General features: G+C 39.6%; 3 protein-coding genes across 6 annotated transcripts in view; 1 reads left to right on the top strand and 2 right to left on the bottom strand.

Moving 5' to 3' along the window:
• BTBD10 (BTB domain containing 10) overlaps positions 1–9,590 on the bottom strand; it is a 29,050-nt gene extending 19,460 nt beyond the window's left edge. Inside the window, exons 1-2 of one of the 4 annotated variants that reach the window (XM_064512973.1) lie at positions 9,478–9,590; positions 2,083–2,241 (exon numbers count right to left, since the gene is read on the bottom strand). In XM_064512973.1, the coding sequence (XP_064369043.1) occupies positions 2,083–2,183 (101 nt within the window). In that variant the 5' untranslated portion in view covers positions 2,184–2,241; positions 9,478–9,590. The remainder of the gene's footprint in view (positions 1–2,082; positions 2,242–9,477) is intronic. The other 3 variants (XM_064512974.1, XM_064512975.1, XM_064512976.1) reach the window with 3 other exon arrangements.
• A 173-nt stretch (positions 9,591–9,763) lies between these two features.
• FAR1 (fatty acyl-CoA reductase 1) overlaps positions 9,764–19,271 on the top strand; it is an 85,997-nt gene continuing 76,489 nt past the window's right edge. The window contains exon 1 of the mRNA XM_026104452.2: positions 9,764–9,980. The gene's annotated coding sequence lies outside the window, so the exon portion shown is untranslated. The remainder of the gene's footprint in view (positions 9,981–19,271) is intronic.
• Positions 15,091–16,340, bottom strand: PTH (parathyroid hormone). The gene is made up of 2 exons (XM_026104455.2): positions 16,255–16,340; positions 15,091–15,434 (listed from the first exon to the last, which is right to left on the bottom strand). The coding sequence occupies exons 1-2, from the start codon at positions 16,338–16,340 to the stop codon at positions 15,161–15,163; spliced, it is 360 nt and encodes a 119-aa protein (XP_025960240.1). The 3' UTR covers positions 15,091–15,160.

Raw genomic sequence — 19,271 nt, 5'->3', positions numbered from 1 at the left:
TTCATATCTTCTCATGTGTGAACCATTAATTCATGTCTTCTGAAGCAATCAACCATAGCCTGTCTTTCTGAAAGGCACAAGCTATAGACTTTCTCAACTTAACTCCTATCCAAAGGAAATAACCTTTTTCAGAAAGCCACACAGCTTTCTATTTAAATATTTCCCCAAAATAGATAATGCACCACAAACCTTATATGGTAAGACATGTGCAGTGATTTTCTAGATGAGATTTATTTAGTTTCAGCTTCCAGCTATTACATTTTGTTGCAAATTTGCCTACTGACTAAAGATCATCATACTGCTGTTTCCCGCATAGATCTTTACAGGCTGATCAAGTCATCGCTTAACCTTTGAATTTTTCATACCTCACAAGATATTTAAGAACTCTCACATATTTTCAGAATCCTTCCAAATCAAAATTGTTCCCTGATACTGAAACTGAACCGCTGATACTAGGGTTCCAATAATTTCACCATGCATCCAATAGCTGCATTAGTCCTTTTGATCATATGTTTTACTGCAGGCTTATGTTCAACTGGCTGCCCATTGGGACAGAGAGGTCTTTACAGTGCCAATACTAACAACAATAGAGTTTATGCAGTCTACAAGAACAGCCTTTATTCCAAAATATACAACTTCACATTTATTCATATTAAAAATGCACTGTTGCTTGCACCCAATTTATAAGCTACTCAGATCACACTTTCTTAATGAGCCCTTTTCATTATTTAACACTCCATCATGAGTCATCAGCATCAATATCAACTCTAGATTTGCTTCCAGATCACCAATCATGGGAGGCAGCACAGGATCAGGTACGAACCACTCGAACTAGACTCAGCAATGAATCGCCCATTCACAATTACACTTTGTGCCCTGACAGTGAACAGTCCTCAGCTCACACACTCTGCCCTATTACTTCTATATTGTTCATTTACTGATGCTGCATCACAAAGACCCTAAAGAAGACCACTTAGAAGACAGTCATCTTGATATCAAGACTGACTGTACAAAGTTATATTCCATAAGACTATACTGATCAGCAGTAGTAGCTCCCTCATCAATTCTGTTAACCATACCACTTATTCAAATGTAAAGGTAACATCACAAATAAGCCTATAATTACATGGGTGTCCCTGCAAGCCTTTTGAGTCTCAGCACATTCTTTTTTCATGCATTCTTAGATGTCTCACAATGATTCAAGTTTTAATGACAGGAAAAAACCCACAACATGGAGCACTTTGGGCAATACTTGAGTCCAGTTTAGCTGAATCCACACAATAAAGACATCTGAATTTAGAAGCTGTTGTTGAATGTGCTGCTTGGTTCTCTTTCTATCTTACAGGTGAGCAAACATAAATCACTCACAATTTTAGCTAGCTAACAGGAATATTTTTAGTTATATTTAGCCTTTATAAAGGACCACAGTACTTGAAAAATACATACTTATTTTGATGCTTATGATGCGTACTTCCAGCAACATGCTTCCTCACATACATTTGGTGGATAACTAACTGCTTTGCTTAGATCATATTTTGCATACTGTTTGCTGAAAACACACTAGTTAATTTCTTAATGCCTTCAAATCAAGCATTTAGAAAACATTCTCACAGTGGGGGAAGCAAAGGGAAAGCAACATCTGACACATAGCCTTACAAAGAAAGGGCCCTAGAGAGCGATACTTGCATGCAAGGAACAAGTTGCACATATTTTAGGTACACTATTTAACAGAAAAGGCCAAGTGACTAAAGAGCGATTAACAGACGTAATCCCTGGTAACCACTCCAAAAATATTCAGACACTCAACTGGTACTTTCATATACACAAAAGGCATTCACAGAAAAAAAAAACAGCCAACAACAACAAAACACCCCAAACCCACCCACTGTAAAACAAATGCAAGCACAGATTAAGAAGGCTAATACATAAGGTTAGAAAATATCTTTTAAACCAATTAACGAGCATTCCTTTTAACAAGAAGTATCAAATTTATGACAGGACTTGCCACAACCAGATACAGTAGTCTTTAGAATGGATTTTTATTGTAGTTTTGAGATGCAATAGATTGTACATAGCACCTACCTTGAATGTTTACAAAGTTTACGAGGTCTATTATGCAATTTCCGATCCCAATTCTCTGGATCACTGGAGTTACTGTCATAAGGATGAGGCCGTCCTGCCATTCCACTGCAAGCTTCCTCACACTACTGCTCTGAAAAGTACACATGCAGCACTCATAACCTACATTAAGAGAGCAGTGTTGACCTTTAAATCACGCCATACAGAAAGAAAAAAATATAAGACAGATGCAGAATTTGAAGTGTTGTTTGTTAGTTTGTTTTTTAAAAAAAGATTACAGAAACTAGGATATTCTGAAGCACAACTTCTAAATTACACCACAATAATCTACCCATTTTGCCGATACCTGCGCTAAAAAAAGGTTGTTATAAGAAATACATTTCCATACATGTTGGCAAACAATTTCAATTTTGCCATAATTAACTCTACAGACCAATTGTTCACTCCACACAGAAAAGTCACTAGTTATAAAACACAAGACAAACATCAAAATTTTCTTATAAATGTATAAAGTTAATTCAAAGAATTAAGAAAAAAGACCAACTGTAGAAGAAAGACCAATACAGTGTCAGAACTTAAATGACTGCCCAACAGGAAAACAAAGTTAAGATTAACAGACAATTATATCAGAGTTCTTATTCCAGAAGGAAATCAATTGCAGTCCTTAGAAACACTGAATCCAGTTCGGTTCCACTGGATTCTGCAGAATAAGCAAAAGTATTTGATTAAAAAAAAAAAAATCAAATAACATTATAAGCCTATCCTTGTTTAGGCTGGGAACCAACATTAAGTTAAACTTCCACTAAAATTCATTCATAGATAAGATAACTTGTGACTTTCAACAGAGACAGCCAATCCTAAATAACTGGCATTAAATCAAACTTAGAAGTGACACTTCTGTCAAAACAGTTATGTAGTTTGGAATGACCCAATTATAAGAGTGAAAAAGGGAGCCATAGCAAGTGAACAGCTGATGACTTTATAGAATCTGGGAAATTTAGTAAAAATAATTGAAAGAAAGCCTACTATGTTTCTCTAAAATTTTAAGCTAAGTATTTTGCAAATGTCATTTTCTCTCCCTGTCCCTTATAGTTAGCATGTTTCTATTACACTCTACAGGACCTACCCTTATTAAAAATGAGTATCAAAAGAATTCAGATTTCTCCAATAAGACAAGGTAGTTTGTCAGATAAAAAGACCTTCTAGCCACACAGCATGGAGATAAGCTATTCTGACAAATTCAGATCCTCTTAGTTAAATTTGGCCCCAAACAGTTATTACAGGGGAATAGTAGAGAACAAGCTTAGAAATTTGTCAGTTAGAGATGAGCTTTTCTTCATGTTCAATTCTAACAAAGAAAATAGGTTTTATACTACGTTTCCTAGAATGATTTCGCTTTTGCAGCTAAAATGGATAGCTGTGAACAGACTATCTATAGTACATACTGTAAATCCCTTATGCTCTTGTATGACCAACATTAAGATACTTGCTTAACCTTCCGACTTCAGCACCACTCACACGCAGAACACTGAACAGCTGCTTAAAGGTTTATAATGTTAGTTTCAGCATCTTGCGGACTCCACCGCAGGGTTTGAGAGTATTTTTTGTTATGGTTTCTATAATTAAACATGCTTTGATTGGAAGATTAGTAAGATCACATGCCCCTACAAAGTGAGAAGAGGAAAACACATTCTCTCTAAAATTACAGCAAATACTCAACTTTCTCATGCAAAAAAAGCAGAATTCCCTGACAAGTATTTCATTCCATATTATCTAGAAATTACCTGGTTACCAAAGCATGGTCAATGTGCAATGATATTACATAAACTTAGAAAGTCATAGGATTTACAAATATTTATCAAGTGTGTTTAGATGCTGAACAAGGAGAAGCCGATAACATACTTCAGAATGGAAAAAGTACTTTAAGGAGACGAGGGGAAGGAAGGTTGATTTACGGATCCAGTAGCGAATTACTTAGGCAGCAGTCATCCAGAACTTAAGTGCAATATGACATACCATTTTCATATACAAGTAATAGAAAAAATAAAGGCCTATTTTATCTTGAATTGAAACAAATTGGGTTCATTAGATTGAGCCATTCAAGCAAGATTCAAACAGTAAAATTTGTTGTGTAGCAACAGTACGATGTAGAACAAAAAGCAAAGCGCAACATTCTCCAAATGGAGCGACGCAATTAGAGTTCTGCAATTACACTTGTCTGTCTAGTGAGTTAACTCCCAGCTTTTGACTAATGCAAGGTATCTGGTAAGACTCCCTTATGTACTTAAGCACCATAATGACAGGCTTATTTAGCACCATATATACAAGCATTCCTATTCAATCTTTTTTGTTTGTTTCCTGAAATTCCCTCTTCCTTTTAAAACAGGCTAAAAGATTTATGAACACCTCATCCTTTCATATATTGACCAAAACAGAAGCCTTTTAAACAGATTGCCATCCAGCAGCTAGTACTTACTCACATCATTAAAGTAAAAACATCAGTATTTGAATTTAGCTTTCAAACAGAAAGAGTTATAGGAGAGGCTGGTATTATGAGAACTGCAGCTGAAAGGCCAATTTAAAGTCACTTTCTTCAACTGTCTCATGCTTTCTGCCTTGCCGCATCTTTTATTTAATGAAAGTTACAGATTCAACATGAGGCTATAGTTTCCCTGTATACTACAAAGAAAAAGACTGCTTTAAGCAGGATCAGTCCCTCAATCTGCTTTGCTATGCAGCCACAAGCTTAGGTCACTACAAACAACAAATGACACAGAAGGACAGAAATGAACAAACAGGACCGCCCCTCCTGAACAGGGGCATTCCCTTCTCCCAGCTTAAAGCACACAAGAAAGCACAGCAGATTTCATTAATGAAGTACTAAACCAGCACGCAATTGACAACTGGAGCACAGTTATGAAAACAAGATGAACAATTCGCAAGTGTCCAAAGCCACACTTTATGAAACTTCTAATATAATTCCCAAGTGTGTCACACTATGAACTTGCAAAGGAAGAAAAAAAAGAAAAATCTTCCCTCCATCCTCCATTCAACAGGATCTTAACATATAACACATCTCTAAGAAACAGCTTGCTGTACTGCAGTTGGTTTTTTTCCTGACCATCATTGATAGCACTTTTGAGCATTAGCCCTGATAAAACTTAATGTGTTCTTAAACTACTGTTTATAAAAAACAAATGTATGTATCAATTTTATTCTAGGTTTTAACAAACCCCTAAGACAATAAATAAGAGAAAAGCATCATGAAAAAAAACTGAAGACAAAAAAGCACATTATTGCCATTATAACGAGCTAATAAGAAACTCCTCAGGTGCAAACAAAGATTTCTTAATGCTCTGCATAAAGCTGATATTCCAGAAAATCAGCACTAGAAGCAATTCTGTAAAAGACTACAGACTTTCTTTTTCAAAGCTTTTGACACAGACAGCTAGAACACTTCAGATTTTGTAAAATATCCTCCAACATTAACTTGAAGCTGCAATCTTCACTAATTTATGGAAGCAGCAGACTACAGAAACGCGTTAGAACTGTAAAGAGAAATATCCCATGGGTCTGGCAAGCTAATAGTTCATAGGGTGGAGCCACCCATGGCATTCCAAAATACAACTATTAACGTGTTTACCCCACCACTTGAGGGCCTCATGAAAGGATATACATATCATATACTAATTTTTGATAGCTGTAGAACAGATTATGTTAAGTAATATTTAAAGTATATTCAGTTCTAGGCTATGACAAAATCCAATGCACAAGTGACGCACAGCAGATGGAACAAGAGTTAGACAACATCAGATGCTGTACAGAAATGGACATATACTTCAGTGAGATGTGTGGCCTATTTTTCATCTGCAATGAAAAATGCAAGTAAAAATAATGTTCTTTGGAAGCTCTTCAGGAGAAGAGTAAAGATAATATCAACCAACATCAATATATTTCAAGACAACTCAATACACTAGATTTTATTGAGTATACCTGTAAGGCTGAAAACCTCTGGCTTCTTACTATCAAGGATGATTAAAGCCCTGAAGTTTTAAGGCAGAGGCCCAAGAAGTTGTCTTCTGGACAGCAGCTCATCAGATGGAACAAAGAAATGATTGTTCCAGCTAGTCGGTACAGAAGATCACATTCAAGTAACTAACACGTGGTGCCTCGGGTAGCTGCCCAGATTTGAGCATTGGTCAGTAGAGTGTTTTAAGGTAGGATAGGTCCCAAAAGCTCATTTGCTCTAACCAGCTCCATTGGTGAAATGCACTGTAAAGCTGACCAAGGATAATCAGAAAGACACAACAGACAAGTAACCAGCCAGGACGAAATGTGGCATCAGTTCGCTATGACAGAGTTCTGAAACTCCAAGCTTCAGATTATTCAGACTTTCTGTCTGGGGTGACAGTCTGCTGTTCACTGCCTCTAGTCATCAAAGCACAAAAGCAACAAAAACTAGCTTAAAGTAATACCTACTGGGAAAGCAAGCACACTGATATTACATACTAATTAAAAAATACCGTTCAAAGTACACACGCTAATAATGCAAACACCATATAACATGGAAATCCATACCTGCCAAATGAGTTTCTTGCAGACTAGTGCAGACGTGAGCCCTCACATACAGCCCCGTAAAGTAGCTTTATGAATTATCATGACTGAAATGTTATCAAACTGACACTTAACAAAGCACAGCTAAGAAACATCCTTTGTGATACACTACTAACATTAGATAGTAGGTCAGGACCAAAGTTTATCTTAATGAAGAAGCAAAAACTGGTAGAAGCAGTCATGTGAAGTTGATAATATTCTTATTTCTATAGCAGAATGAATAACTGACATCCAGTGACTACCTTGCAAGCTTTAACTTTACAATTCCTAAAAGGACTATGATCGTAAAACATCCATCTGACAAAGGAAGCCTAAAAAGAAAAAGCCAGACGATTTTCTTTCCCCTGCGTTAAGATTCAATGCATTTAATCAGCCTAGGTCTACTCATTAAAAGCTTAATGGATCGAGTGGATTCTCCCACACAAAAGCAGAATGTGTGTTACCACTGGGAGACAAAAAGGAGGAGAACCTAGTTTCTTGCCACTACTACTAGCCCGATCACCTGTGGCCCTCCGACATAAACCAGAAAGCAAACAGACACAGACTTTTACGACACTCAGCATCAGTGACAAGGTGAAGACCATGAAAGAGAACACTAAGTAGGTTTTTTTCTTTTTTTTTGGTCCAAAAAGGTAAAGTAACAGGCACCCCTTGACTGTACCCAGCAGTAACAACGCATCTCTGTGAGCAAGAAAACTCCAAATGAATTTTCACATTTTATACAAATTCTACATTAGCACTTAATTTTATATATATGTTAAAGATGCATACATTTACTCATAAGCAACAGCTCCAAACCAAGATTTAAACAACACTGTTATGGAAAGTTGTGCTGAAAGATACTAGCACATACTGGGATTGATTTCTGTGTAAACACAGAGGAGGAAATAGCCCCATTCTCAAGTGTACAATACAGGAAGGCATACAAACTAGAACAAAGTGACAGAAAAAACAATGGTGATGACATTTGTGATGAATTTAATAAGCAGTGTCATCAGCATATCAACTGTGTGGTGATTTTCATGTGCTGTGGTGCCTAAAAGGAAAAGAGGGCTTCAAGAAGGAAACCAGTGTGTGCTAAGGAGAGCCACCTTGCACTGTTTTCTTTTCTAACCCCCCCATCTCCCTGGTACTAGCAAGCTGGGTGAAAGCACCAGTTTTATGTGCTGAGAAATTTGACATTAAAAAAAAAAAAGTCCAGAATAAAACCATAGACAAGGTGGAAGTCAATGATGATTTCAGGCAGGACATGATAGACCATGAGGAGCTTGAGACAGAAAAGTGACAAACCAAGACATAACATTAACAGCCCTTTGGCAGAAGAGGTGAGTGTGGCAATTAAAAAATGAGAAAATAAAACACTCTGTGATGTGTTACAAGAAAGAGACCTAGTCAAAGACTAACCCACAATAACAAACCTGTAAAAAAAAATACAGAGGGACAGTTTTCCTTAACTACATAGAAAGATGAAACACATCCTTTTGACTGTACTTGTGCTCAAGCTACCTGCATAAGATGATGTAGAGACAGATTTTTAGTTCAGACAAAAGTAAACAAAAGTATCAGGTGAAGAACTGTGAATCAGTGTGAAGATGGTAACTTGAATTATATTTCTGGATCATCTAATTCAATAGCAAAACATGAAAAGAAAAAAGAGGATCTTCCCAGGAAAAGGATCTCCAAAGCTGAAGCAACAGCAGAGATAAGGACTTTTTAAATGAATCACTGAAGATGACTCATGAAGGGGGAAAAAAAAAAAAAAGGCAAACAAAACCAAAGAGAACAAGACAACGGTCAAATGGCTGCTGAAAAGTCAGGTCTTAAGCAGATAGCTGAATTTGTAAAAGTCAGCCAACAGTCAAGAAAAAAAAAAAGGATACACTGCTTGTCTACTACTTTGGACAGAGAAGCCTGACAAGCGAAGCGACAGAAACAAACCAGGAAAAGGTCTAAGATGGAACTGGATCCAAATTCTGAGTGAAAAGAGATCAAGTGACACATTTGATTAGTTTAGAGATAAAAAGGAGAAAAGAGCAGAAGCAATAGCTAGAAACAAAACCGAGTTAAAGAATAGTTATTAACGATAAGAAACAGTAATACATAATCATACTGTAAGAGAACTATCACAGAAGGAATAGATGTTTTTCTGCAAAAAAATAAAACAAGGTTACCTGGAAGAAAAGTTATGTAAAGGCGTTTAACTCATGATGAAGTCACTTGAGCAGGTACATCATTGCTTAGGGATTATGCAAAATAAATCTGCTCAGAAATCACACGATAGCTGTCTGGCAGCCCTGAGCAGCAATATAGTTTTTGTACAGCCCTCACAGCAACTGCGGCTCTCACTGGTAAACATTCTACCATTAAAACTGGTAATTTCAGCAGTGTTCAGCCTATTCACACTACGCGAAACAGAATTACAAACGCACGCGGATAAGGAGAAGCAATTAGCACAGATTCCTATCAGGCTCCTAAAGCGAGAAAGCTTCAGAATATTCCTTATCTGAGGCCACGGCGCTGGCAGAAGCGAGGCCCGCAGAGAGCCGTAACGGCTGAACGGACCAGCCGAGGCGCCTGAACGCCGCCGGGCCGGCACCGCACCCGCCTCGTCCCGCAGAGGCGGCGGGGCCGCCCGCGCCGGCAGCACGGCACAGCGCCGGGCCGCGCCGCCACCCACGGCCGCCGCCGCCGCCGAGCCTCAGCGGCCGCCCCCGGCACCGAGCGCGGCTCCGCGCGGCCCGACGAGCCCGCTGCCGCTGCCGCCGCCCCGCGCCCGGCACTCACCCGCGCGGCGCCGCCGCCGCCGCCAACCGCCGCCACCGGCTGCTGCGCCTAGGCCCGGCAACCGCCGCCGCCGCCGCCGCCTCCTCTCGCGAGAGCCACAGCCGCGCGCGGGGGAGGAGGCGGCGGCGCCCTGATCTCACGAGACTTGCGGGGCGGGGGCGGGGCGCGCGGCCGCGCGGCGCCGGGCGACGCCGTTGCTAGGGGCTGTTCCTCCGCGCTGAGGCGGCCGTTGCCATGGCGACGGCGGCGGCCCGGGCCTGCCCGAGGGGGCGGCCTGCCCGAGGGGGCGGCCTGCCCGAGGGGGCCGCCGCCCCCGGGAGGCCGCGCCGCCGGGCGGCCACAGTCCCGGCCCCGGCCCCGGCCCCGGCCCCGGCCCCGGCCGGGCGTCCCGCAGCGGGTGCGGCCGAGCAAGGCGGCGAGGACGCGGGCCTGAGGCGCTGGGCAGCGAGCGCCCCCGCCGGCGTGACGAGCGGCGGCGCCCGCCCGCCTCCCGCCCCGGAGAGGTAACGAGGCGGGAGCGGCGGGGAAGGTGCTGCGCTCTCCCTGGCGGCCGCGCTGAGGGGCCTGGGACCGGACGGCTGCCTCTCTGCCAGCGCGCGGCGTTTGCGCGCAGGGGCTGCGCGGAACAAGCGCTGCGGGCGCCCGGGGCAGGCGAGCGGCGCCCAGGCCTCGGCGTCCCTCGGTGACCGCCTGCCCCGCGCGTGGGGAGAGGCCGGAGGGTTGGGCACAGGGGCTGTGCTGGCTCCGGCTTTGTCCGGGGACTGCAGTTCGTAGGGCCGCATACCCTCCAGGTTATACAGGGGCTGCGTCATCCGCGGCCTCTTTGGGAGTGCAATACAGCAGCAGATGCGGCTGTCGTTCCCTCATTCACAGCTTCACATGAAGTGTTGCAGCTGTGTAGATGGCAGAGCCCTGTGTGCTCCTTTTTGGGAGAGAATAGACTGATACTGAGCCCTAGCTGTATTCAGGTCTAAAAGCAACATTTATCTCTTTTCTAAAAGTATTCTCCATATCATCATTATTAAGTATACGCAGAGCTTGACTTTCAGGTCCGGAGAACTGTAGAGAGTAAGTACACTGAAGGAAATTGGAATTAGTAGAGCATATGGGAAGAGGAAGAGAAAGAGCAAATCTGTGCCCAAACATTTGAATATTGGTCTATTCTCCTTTGTGCATTGCGGGAAACCAGTTCTGCTACACAGTGGATGTTCTGGGGCAGACTCACTGTGGAGATCAGCCACCTTCTATGGGCATCTTTTATGTGAGAACCTCATAAAATGCTTTTGTAAGCCACCGTTGGACCAACGCCCCCCCAGGGAAAGCATGTAGGCAAGAGGAAACATGAATCTATACCCTATTGATGGGTCTGTTCACCTCGAACAGGGTTCTGATTAAAAATTAATGCAGAAAATACACAAACAACATTGGAAACAGTAATGTTATGGGTTGCACTTCTGAATTTAAGTGCTTAAATTGCACTAGCTGGGTTTTGCGACTTCTTTTTTTGGCAGCTGAAACTTCCTAGCTGGTTGTTACTCTTGGAAATCTGAGAGAAGAGGGTAGAGCATAAGGGAAAAGGAAAAGAAAAAAGAAGAGGGAAATACCTGAATACAAACAAATATAAATGCCAAAGCCTCCTTTAGACACAGTCATGCACATCTTAACTATTGTTTGAGTGATTAATTTTAATACAACTAGTAGAGTAATAAAGGCAAAGTAATATCGATGATGGGGATGGGAATATTGCAGGAACATGAATGATGATCCAAGTTCAGGTATCGTCAGATTTGAAGATGCATTGCTGTCATTTATTTTAAAAAGGATAGTATCAAACTGGTGGAGAAAGTTGACAAAATGGCTACGAAATTCCAGAGATTGGAACTCTGTAACCTCTGCCTGCTGTGCACTTCTTACATATCTTACAGATCATCCTCCTCATTTGGGGTCACTTACATATTAAGCTAAAGTTTCAGAGTGTACACCTTTGGCCTTGCCCACTGCATTAGCAGATCTGACTGCTTCAGGGAATCTGCTGTAAAGGAGCAAGGATTTGTCTCTTTACAATACTAAATGGCCTATGAAAGCCAGAAGCTTTACTACATTATGCAGCAGAATGTGAATCCATTAAATTAACTCTGTCTTTTCCTTTCTTTACCAATAGTCACAGAGGTAAATCGCACAATTCTAGAAATCCACCAGTATAGCAATGATGTGCCAACACAGCCTGTACAAAAGCAGTTTGAATGCACTAACTAGGCAAGGAGTCAAATGTTAGCTGCTGTTTAACTGTAATCTGAGCAATACTTAACAGCAGTATTTACAGCAGCCAAAGTCAGAAGCAATTAAGAAAACCAAATCAACAGCAGTTAAATGACTAGCAGTAGGCTTTACCTACAGATCTTACAATTTGTCTAGTTTAGTTGTTAGTTTTCTTGATTTTGGCTTTGTTAATTTGCGTGGGTTTTTTTAAGCGTGCTGCTGTTTTACTTCCCCTGAAGATGGATACTCATATTAGTGCTTGCTGTTTCAATGATGAGTCATGAATGAGAAACATCATTATATTTTTTTTTACTGACAATATTATAAAAGTAGGTGTTTACAATAGGCATGCATCTGCACGGGATAGGTCTTTGTGGGCAAAACGCTCTTCTGAGACCAGGAAACAAGGGTTTCTGCCTTTCAAGGACACGTGCATGGACGCTGCAGTCTTGAGGGAGGAAAGAGGCCTTCTAGAGACACTGCAGAAGCCCATGTTTGGAAGGCTGATCTGTGGATGCAAGGCAATGTGGACTTAATACCCTCTTAGGTTTTTCTAGCCTTTTTTCACTGTAACAAGAGACATAAGAAGTCTCCACTGGCAATCATAGGGATGTCTGAGTCGATTGTGAAGTGCAGGCTCAGTGTTTACACTTCTTACATCCGAGTGCTCACCCTGGCATAGACTGAAGGCAGGTTCCAGTGCATCCTTAGGAAAAAAACTTGAGCACACTCATGCCTGAGCCTCCTTAATGTGTTTTGAATGACAACGGCTGGAGATGAGATTTTGGTTCATACTAGCTGAAAGCTATTCAGCCACGTGTAAGCTCAATTCTTTGCCTCCATTGCCCTATCCTCTTAGAAAGATAAGTATACAGGACTGTTTATCTCTCCACATTGTTAATTCTTCCATATATCTTTATCATATCTCTTGTTATGTGTTTCCTTTCTGACTGCTGTTGTTACCATTTATCATCATATACAAGTGTTTCCGTGGCCCTGTTCTTTCTCACCATCCTGTTCCCAGTCTCCTAAGTCTGTGAGACAGAGATGACCAAAGTTGCACATGCTAGTCCAGATGAGGATGAATCATTGCATTATATCATGGTATTATAATATCTTTGATGACATCCTCTGCCCCACTCATAACACTTTGTTTTTTGGCTGCTGCTACACACTGATCAGAGGTTTATGCTGAAAATAAGAAAGCCATACCAAATCTGTTTTCAAATAATTAGCATTACTAATGAATTTAATTCAAATTACATCTTCTTCCTAATGAGCTTTACCTAGCACTAATTTGTCTGCCACTGTGCTTGTCTTAGCCGTTCTGAAGAGTCATACTGTATGCGGGCAAAGCGACCATGGGTTTAGCCATGAATGAAACAACGCTGAGTGTAGTTTTTCCATGGCCATATTGCTAGCTAAACCATGTTCAGTGGTGCTTCATCTGTCTTTGATGCTCAAGCCCTTTGTCAGCAATGAGTATCTTTCTAAGTGTACAGAAATTTAAAATATTTGTGTAAGTGTGTTTCATCTGCTGGATAGTTGAAGATTAGGAAGAACGAAAAGGAATTCTTTAGCTAACAGAGTTGTTTCTTTAGATCAAGAGGAAAGAGCTTATGAATTTGGCACTTGAAGGTTATATAATTTCTGCAACTGTGTCGTTATTGAAAGGGGACATAAATGGATTTATGCTAGATGATCACCTTTTGTTTAACCACCAGTATGATTCTGTGACAAAAGGAAAAATAAAAACTGCATTCATCATTATTTTAGTATCTATTGCTGTGTTACACTTATTAAACCATTTTATTTTGCCCAGGCTGAATTATATCAGTATAGTAACAAGCCAGTTAGTTATGCTTTAAAATAATGTCCAAGAGCTTTGGTCCACTTTATTTGGTAATACATAAGTGAGACATAGATACAAAAATGCAATGTTATTCCTTTAAGTTAGCAAAAACATCTGATAAAAGAATAAATAGAAAGTGCACTTTAAGGCCTCGATCCTACAAGTAGATATGTGATGTGGAATCCTTGCCTGCATGTGGGGCGCACCAATGTGTGCAGGCATATCATCTACTTGCAGCATCAGGGCCTTTACATTAGTAAAAGTATAGCCAAGATTATGAACTACAGTTCACTAGTTACAAGTACCTTTCTAGCCTCCAGCAGATTGCATTTATATTTGTAATTACTTATGAGTTTTTTACTAGGTTCCACAAAGTGTGCTGGACATCACACAAACAAATAAGAAGGGATCCAGGAATATGCATATAGACACTTTGGCTTAGAGCAGCAATTCATCCAAGGTTTGAGCTCTGGCAATGGTCAGTTTGGAGGAAACAGCCATTAATTCTTCGGAGAAAATGTCTTTATTATTCAGAAATGGTTGAGGGTGCTAAGTACATATCTGTGTATACCATTCAAAATAGTTTCATATTTGCTGTTCTTTTTTTTTTAATATTATTGTTATCATAATGGATTTTTTTTCTATCCATACTTATGTCCAATTCTTTTTGAATCCTTTTTAGAGTTTTTGTATATTATAGCTTATGGTTCCTCTCCATGGTGTTATTTTCTACAGGTCAATGGTTCTCATCCCAGAGACTTGACAAGCTAAAATTTTTTTTGAAAGTCCTATGACAATTTAAACAAGAAACTGAGTAACTTTATTTATGAGAGAACTGTTTCTGCAATTAATTATAGATTGTCATATTTCAGAAGAGGGGAGGGTGATCAAACCTTCCCTTCATTTCAGTATTTTGCTAAATTTCATTCTTACATTTCTTACAGAACTTATTTTAATTCTATCCCATTCGACTTTAATCTTAAGCTTTGCCTTCCTCCTTTCATTTCTTATGTTCGCTCTTTTTTATCTTAAATTGATATCTTGCAGCTTTTGCTATATAATTAAAGCTCACATAATTTTTGGCCTTCTTCTGAAAGTAAATGTGAATTTAGATTTACATGTTTTCATTAGTACAAAGTTAAACAGTTTAACACTAGGCAAAATGGTGCCCTATTCTGGGGACAGGTTCTGCTGCATTTGTTCATTTTTCATTAGCAATTCAAGTAGACAGGGATTACATACAAGTGTTCTCCATATAAGAGTGGTAGAACTGGTCTTAAATGATTTTTCAACCTTCTTGTTTTTTTTTTTAATTTTGTGTTTGAAATTGAAACTTATAAGATGCAAAAGCCATTTGAAAGATACCCAGAAATTAGCAGTAATGGTCATGGGTGGGCTGCAATTACCCTTTATTATTTGGTTGTGAAATACCTAACTCAATGGGGCTACAATCTTGAATGGAGCTTTTAATCCTTATTGTAATTTGAATAAATAATAGTAAAATGCCCTACTTGATCAGTGATCTACAGACACGTGCTTACTTGGACAGACATAATGCTCTGGCTCTTTTCATTATGGCTTTGTTTTGAAGAGTACATCCATGTAGGCTTTGTCCAGATCAACGGATTTCTTCTGCATTGTTGCCCGCAAATGCTCAGGGAGCAGCCTCCGACGTCTAATCTCCCCCAAGACAATATCATCCTTGTTCCGAGGCCTCTGGGTCCTGGCATCCTCGAGGGCGCTGTGCACGTCCTGCAGTTTCATCTGAAGCCAGTCCTGTCTCTCCACAGTGTGCCGATGTTCTCCAAGATTATGCATTAATTGCATCTCACTCACTGATCTTTTCCTGTACAAAAGGAAAACAAAGACAGAGACTCATCGTGGCCCTCCTTGAGTTCTTGGTCTTCACACAGAAAGCGGGTTTGGGAACTTTTGGAAGGTACTGCAATACGGAGCTGTAGAACCTATCTTTCTCATTCATAAGGGATTGAGTGACATCTGGAGAAGAGAAGGAGGGTGGATGGTGATTTTTTTAATGGTAATGGATTTATTAGTGAGAAGGCAGCAAAAAATGTGGAGCAGTTCTGTTTTGTAACAATGTCGTTTGGCTACAATAAGTTTATCACTTATTTTAGCTGTTGCAGTTGAGCTCAGGGCTTTCATGATAATAGGTAACTGATTAATAAAATTATGGCACTTATTCAGAGGTAGTTTTCTGAGAACACTATAGCTTAGGGAGCATGATTTCCTGTGGATTTGTGTCTCAAGGCCTGCCAACGTTAGTGTCTAAGCAAGCGTGAGTTCCTGCTAAAGATTCTCCCCAAACTGGGGCTTTTGTAAAGATGCTGTCCTGTGTAGACCCCCGCAAGTGTCTAGTAAGGGATGCAACTTATCCAGCTAAGGAAATGCTTATATGATTTTTCTTCCTGTACTCAGCTGCCTGTTATTCAAAAAATGCATAAGAACTAAGTGTATTTGAGATCTCTACAGCTATACATAAAGACAGAATTGGGCCAGTTTGGCTTAATGTGGCCAATGGGTTCAAAGGTGGGGATAGAAAGACTCACACACACATCAACTTCTATGCAGACAGGCAAACTGACCATTCTCTCAAGAACACCTAAAATCATCTTCCAAACTTCAGAAGTGTATAATAATGTACTTACATCATTGGTCGTCCATCAGACTTTGTAAAAAAACAAATGGCATATAAAATGATTGCAGTCTTGGCCAGATTTTTTATAGAAGTCATTTTTTTTCTGTAAGGATAGAAATGAATACATAGGTAAATGTGTATTTCAAATAATTTCTGTTTAGTCAACTCAAAAGAAATTTAGCTTACAAAAAATGTTAAAGACATCAGAAAAGTGACTATGAAAAATATTTTTCTTGTGAAATGTGTTAGAGCAAGGAATGTAACTGTAGACTTTATTTCTAATTTTGTGGAGAACTTATTGTAAATTCTTAGGCAAGTCTTAAGAACTTCTGTCAGCCTCAGTTGCCCTGCATCATCAACATATCAGTACCCATCACTTTGACACTTGGGTGTAAAACACTGTGTCCTTCCAATAAAATTATTAGTATTTAGAAATCATTTGTACTTGATATACTCCAGGTATGTTGAAATACTTTTATATAGCTCTACAGGTTTTTTTTCTTTTATCTGTTTCTCGTGTGTTACTGAGTTGCATATTCTCTAGCATGAAGAACTTGACACTGTTCTTCCCAATTGTTGCATAGTGGCATAACTCTACTGAGTTATGTTTTCCCCCACATAATTACATAAGTGAAATCAGAATTGAGCCTCCCATTTTTTCAGTGCTAATACTGCATTGCCAGTATTAATTCTACCCTGTTCAGCATATCATCAGCAAAACTGTTACCTGGGATATACTTGAAGAATACTTAGTACTGATGATGCTACAACGGGCAAAAATAAAACAGTCCAAATTTCAGTTTCCAATTTGGATTTTCAGTATTGACAGCCAGCAAAGACATCTTTTTGTTATAACTTATGCAATTTGTGACAGAATAACTGAGACATAATAAATATAGAACTCCAGAGTGCTGTTTTTGCAGTATTTTCTGCAGATTTACTCTAGGTCAGAAAAGCATTTACTACACAGTATCTTACATGAGAATATGGTTATGCTCCCAGCGGTCCATCTAACTCAATATAATGAATTCAGGAGTTGGATTCACTTAAGATATTTCTAGCTCACTCTCTCAGATTTCTTCATTTCACAAATCTGATTCAGATAATAGAATAGTTTGATCTTACTTATATTCATTTTATGTTTAAGATAGAAAAGAAGCTAGAGTAAAAACTCAGTAATGAATCAATGATAAAATCAGTCTTCTAGAGAACTCAGAAATAAAAAAGTATACTTACCAGATACTATCTTAAACAGAGTTCTGGTTTGGGTATGTCAGCAGCTGACTGTCCCTTGATGTCAAGTATATTTAAAGACTACTGAATTGGTCTAGTGGACCCCTTAAATGTAACTTTAAAATAGAGCTTCTAAGTAACTTAGAAGCCCTTTTATTGTCTCAGTTGATGTCACTCGCAACACACACCCTCCTGACCCTCATGTACCCACCCTCGGATGCTTTTGTTAATTGGGCATTTACAGAGAAAAGAAAGGTCTCAGCAGAAAGAAAGTATTCTGGGTAACTGTGAAGAAGCTGGACTTTTAAATTCGGATTCCCTGTTATGTGTAGCTTTGTGCACAAGCTAACATGATCTTTGAAGCTGTAGTAAAGATTTGCAAAGAAAGCTTTGTCATGTTAAATGCAGGCAGGCAGAACTTAAGATTATGCAGTGGGGTTACTGATCTACAAATGCAAGCTTAAAACAAAATACTGAAAAGCTAAGATATGTAGTAGTTGCAGGAAGTGAGAGTAGTCATTTTAGATCAGATACTAGGTTGCTTTGAGAAAGAATATGCTGGAGAAGGGCAGAAACCCCAGTGTGGTAGAGGATCATTTCCAGGGTGTTTTTACAAATAGCTGGTGATACTAAAAAGCTTTTAAAATTTAGTACTAGACCCTCACTGTCCTGTCATATATGCCTATGAATATCCCTGAATTGCTCAAACAAGCCAGATATAATGGAGTCATTTGAAGAGGCTGTGATATAAATTAGTGTTTTATTAATTTTGGAAGAGAAAGGTGGAACTCTTTGCCTACATTCTAAGAAATTAAATGTGCATAAATCAGCAATACTTCCTCTGTGTATGAAGAAAGAGCATTTTTGACTGCCAGATACTTTTCCTATATTATATGTTTCTTCTGGGTTCCGGCGTGTTTCTCCAGAAAAAAAAAAAGTTTACATCTTACTTTACACTTTAGTACACTATTGGAAGCTATCATTGCTTTACCAGAAACACTGTTTAGATTGTGCTATATATGTGTAGTATTTCATGAAGAGATAGAAGATATATTTTATAATATTCATTTACCCCGGCAGTATTCTCATAGGGAAAGGAAAGGGAATGAAAGAATGTTATAAACAGAGGCTCCATAAACCTCTAAAAAGAGCTCATGATTCTCTCAGTAAACAGTAAACTAAGAAACAGGGAAACTACTCACTTAAATGATTTCAAGAAAACAGGATAGAGATGGTTTCCTATGTGATACAGTCAGTTGTCAATGGGCTTCCACCTACACACAGAGAAAACATACAGAGGTTTATGGGGCCACTATGTTTTGCTAGGAGATTTGTATCTGATCTGGCTGCTAGCAATACTAACCTAAAGGCTTTAGTATATAAAAATGTATGATGGACATGGAATGCCAAGAAAGGGTTTGAAAAATATCTGCACAATTGGTAACAAAAGGCACCATTTTTTAGATTCAGCCATAATAAACATACACAAAACTTTCAAAGCAAGGCCTCAAGGCAGTGTTCTTGCAAAGGCCTGGCAGCCATTTGGAGCATCTAGCATATAACAGCAAAGCTTTAACTAAAGGCTAAGCATTACAAACTGTATTATCTGTATACAAAAAAAAGATGTTTTCATATAAACTGAGAGCAACTGATAGCAATAATTGGCAATAAACCGTTAGTAGCAGTTGCAAAATGAGTATTAGCAGACATGGGTTGCAGAGGTTATTCTTTTAGTTGTAGTTGCATCCCTTGCAACTCATATGTAAATCCTGAAGACAGACCCCATTCTAGGGC

This window comes from Dromaius novaehollandiae, chromosome 5 (genome assembly GCF_036370855.1).
Source record: "Dromaius novaehollandiae isolate bDroNov1 chromosome 5, bDroNov1.hap1, whole genome shotgun sequence".
Taxonomy (NCBI): domain Eukaryota; kingdom Metazoa; phylum Chordata; class Aves; order Casuariiformes; family Dromaiidae; genus Dromaius; species Dromaius novaehollandiae.
This window is presented reverse-complemented; position numbering and strand designations above follow the sequence as displayed.

Excerpts from the sequence above, each read along its gene's own strand:
- PTH (XM_026104455.2), bottom strand. The coding sequence starts at position 16,340 with ATGACTTCTATAAAAAATCTGGCCAAGACTGCAATCATTTTATATGCC. Across the intron at positions 15,435-16,254 it reads TCTGATGGACGACCAATGAT|GAAAAGATCAGTGAGTGAGA; the intron begins GTAAGTACATTA and ends CCTTTTGTACAG.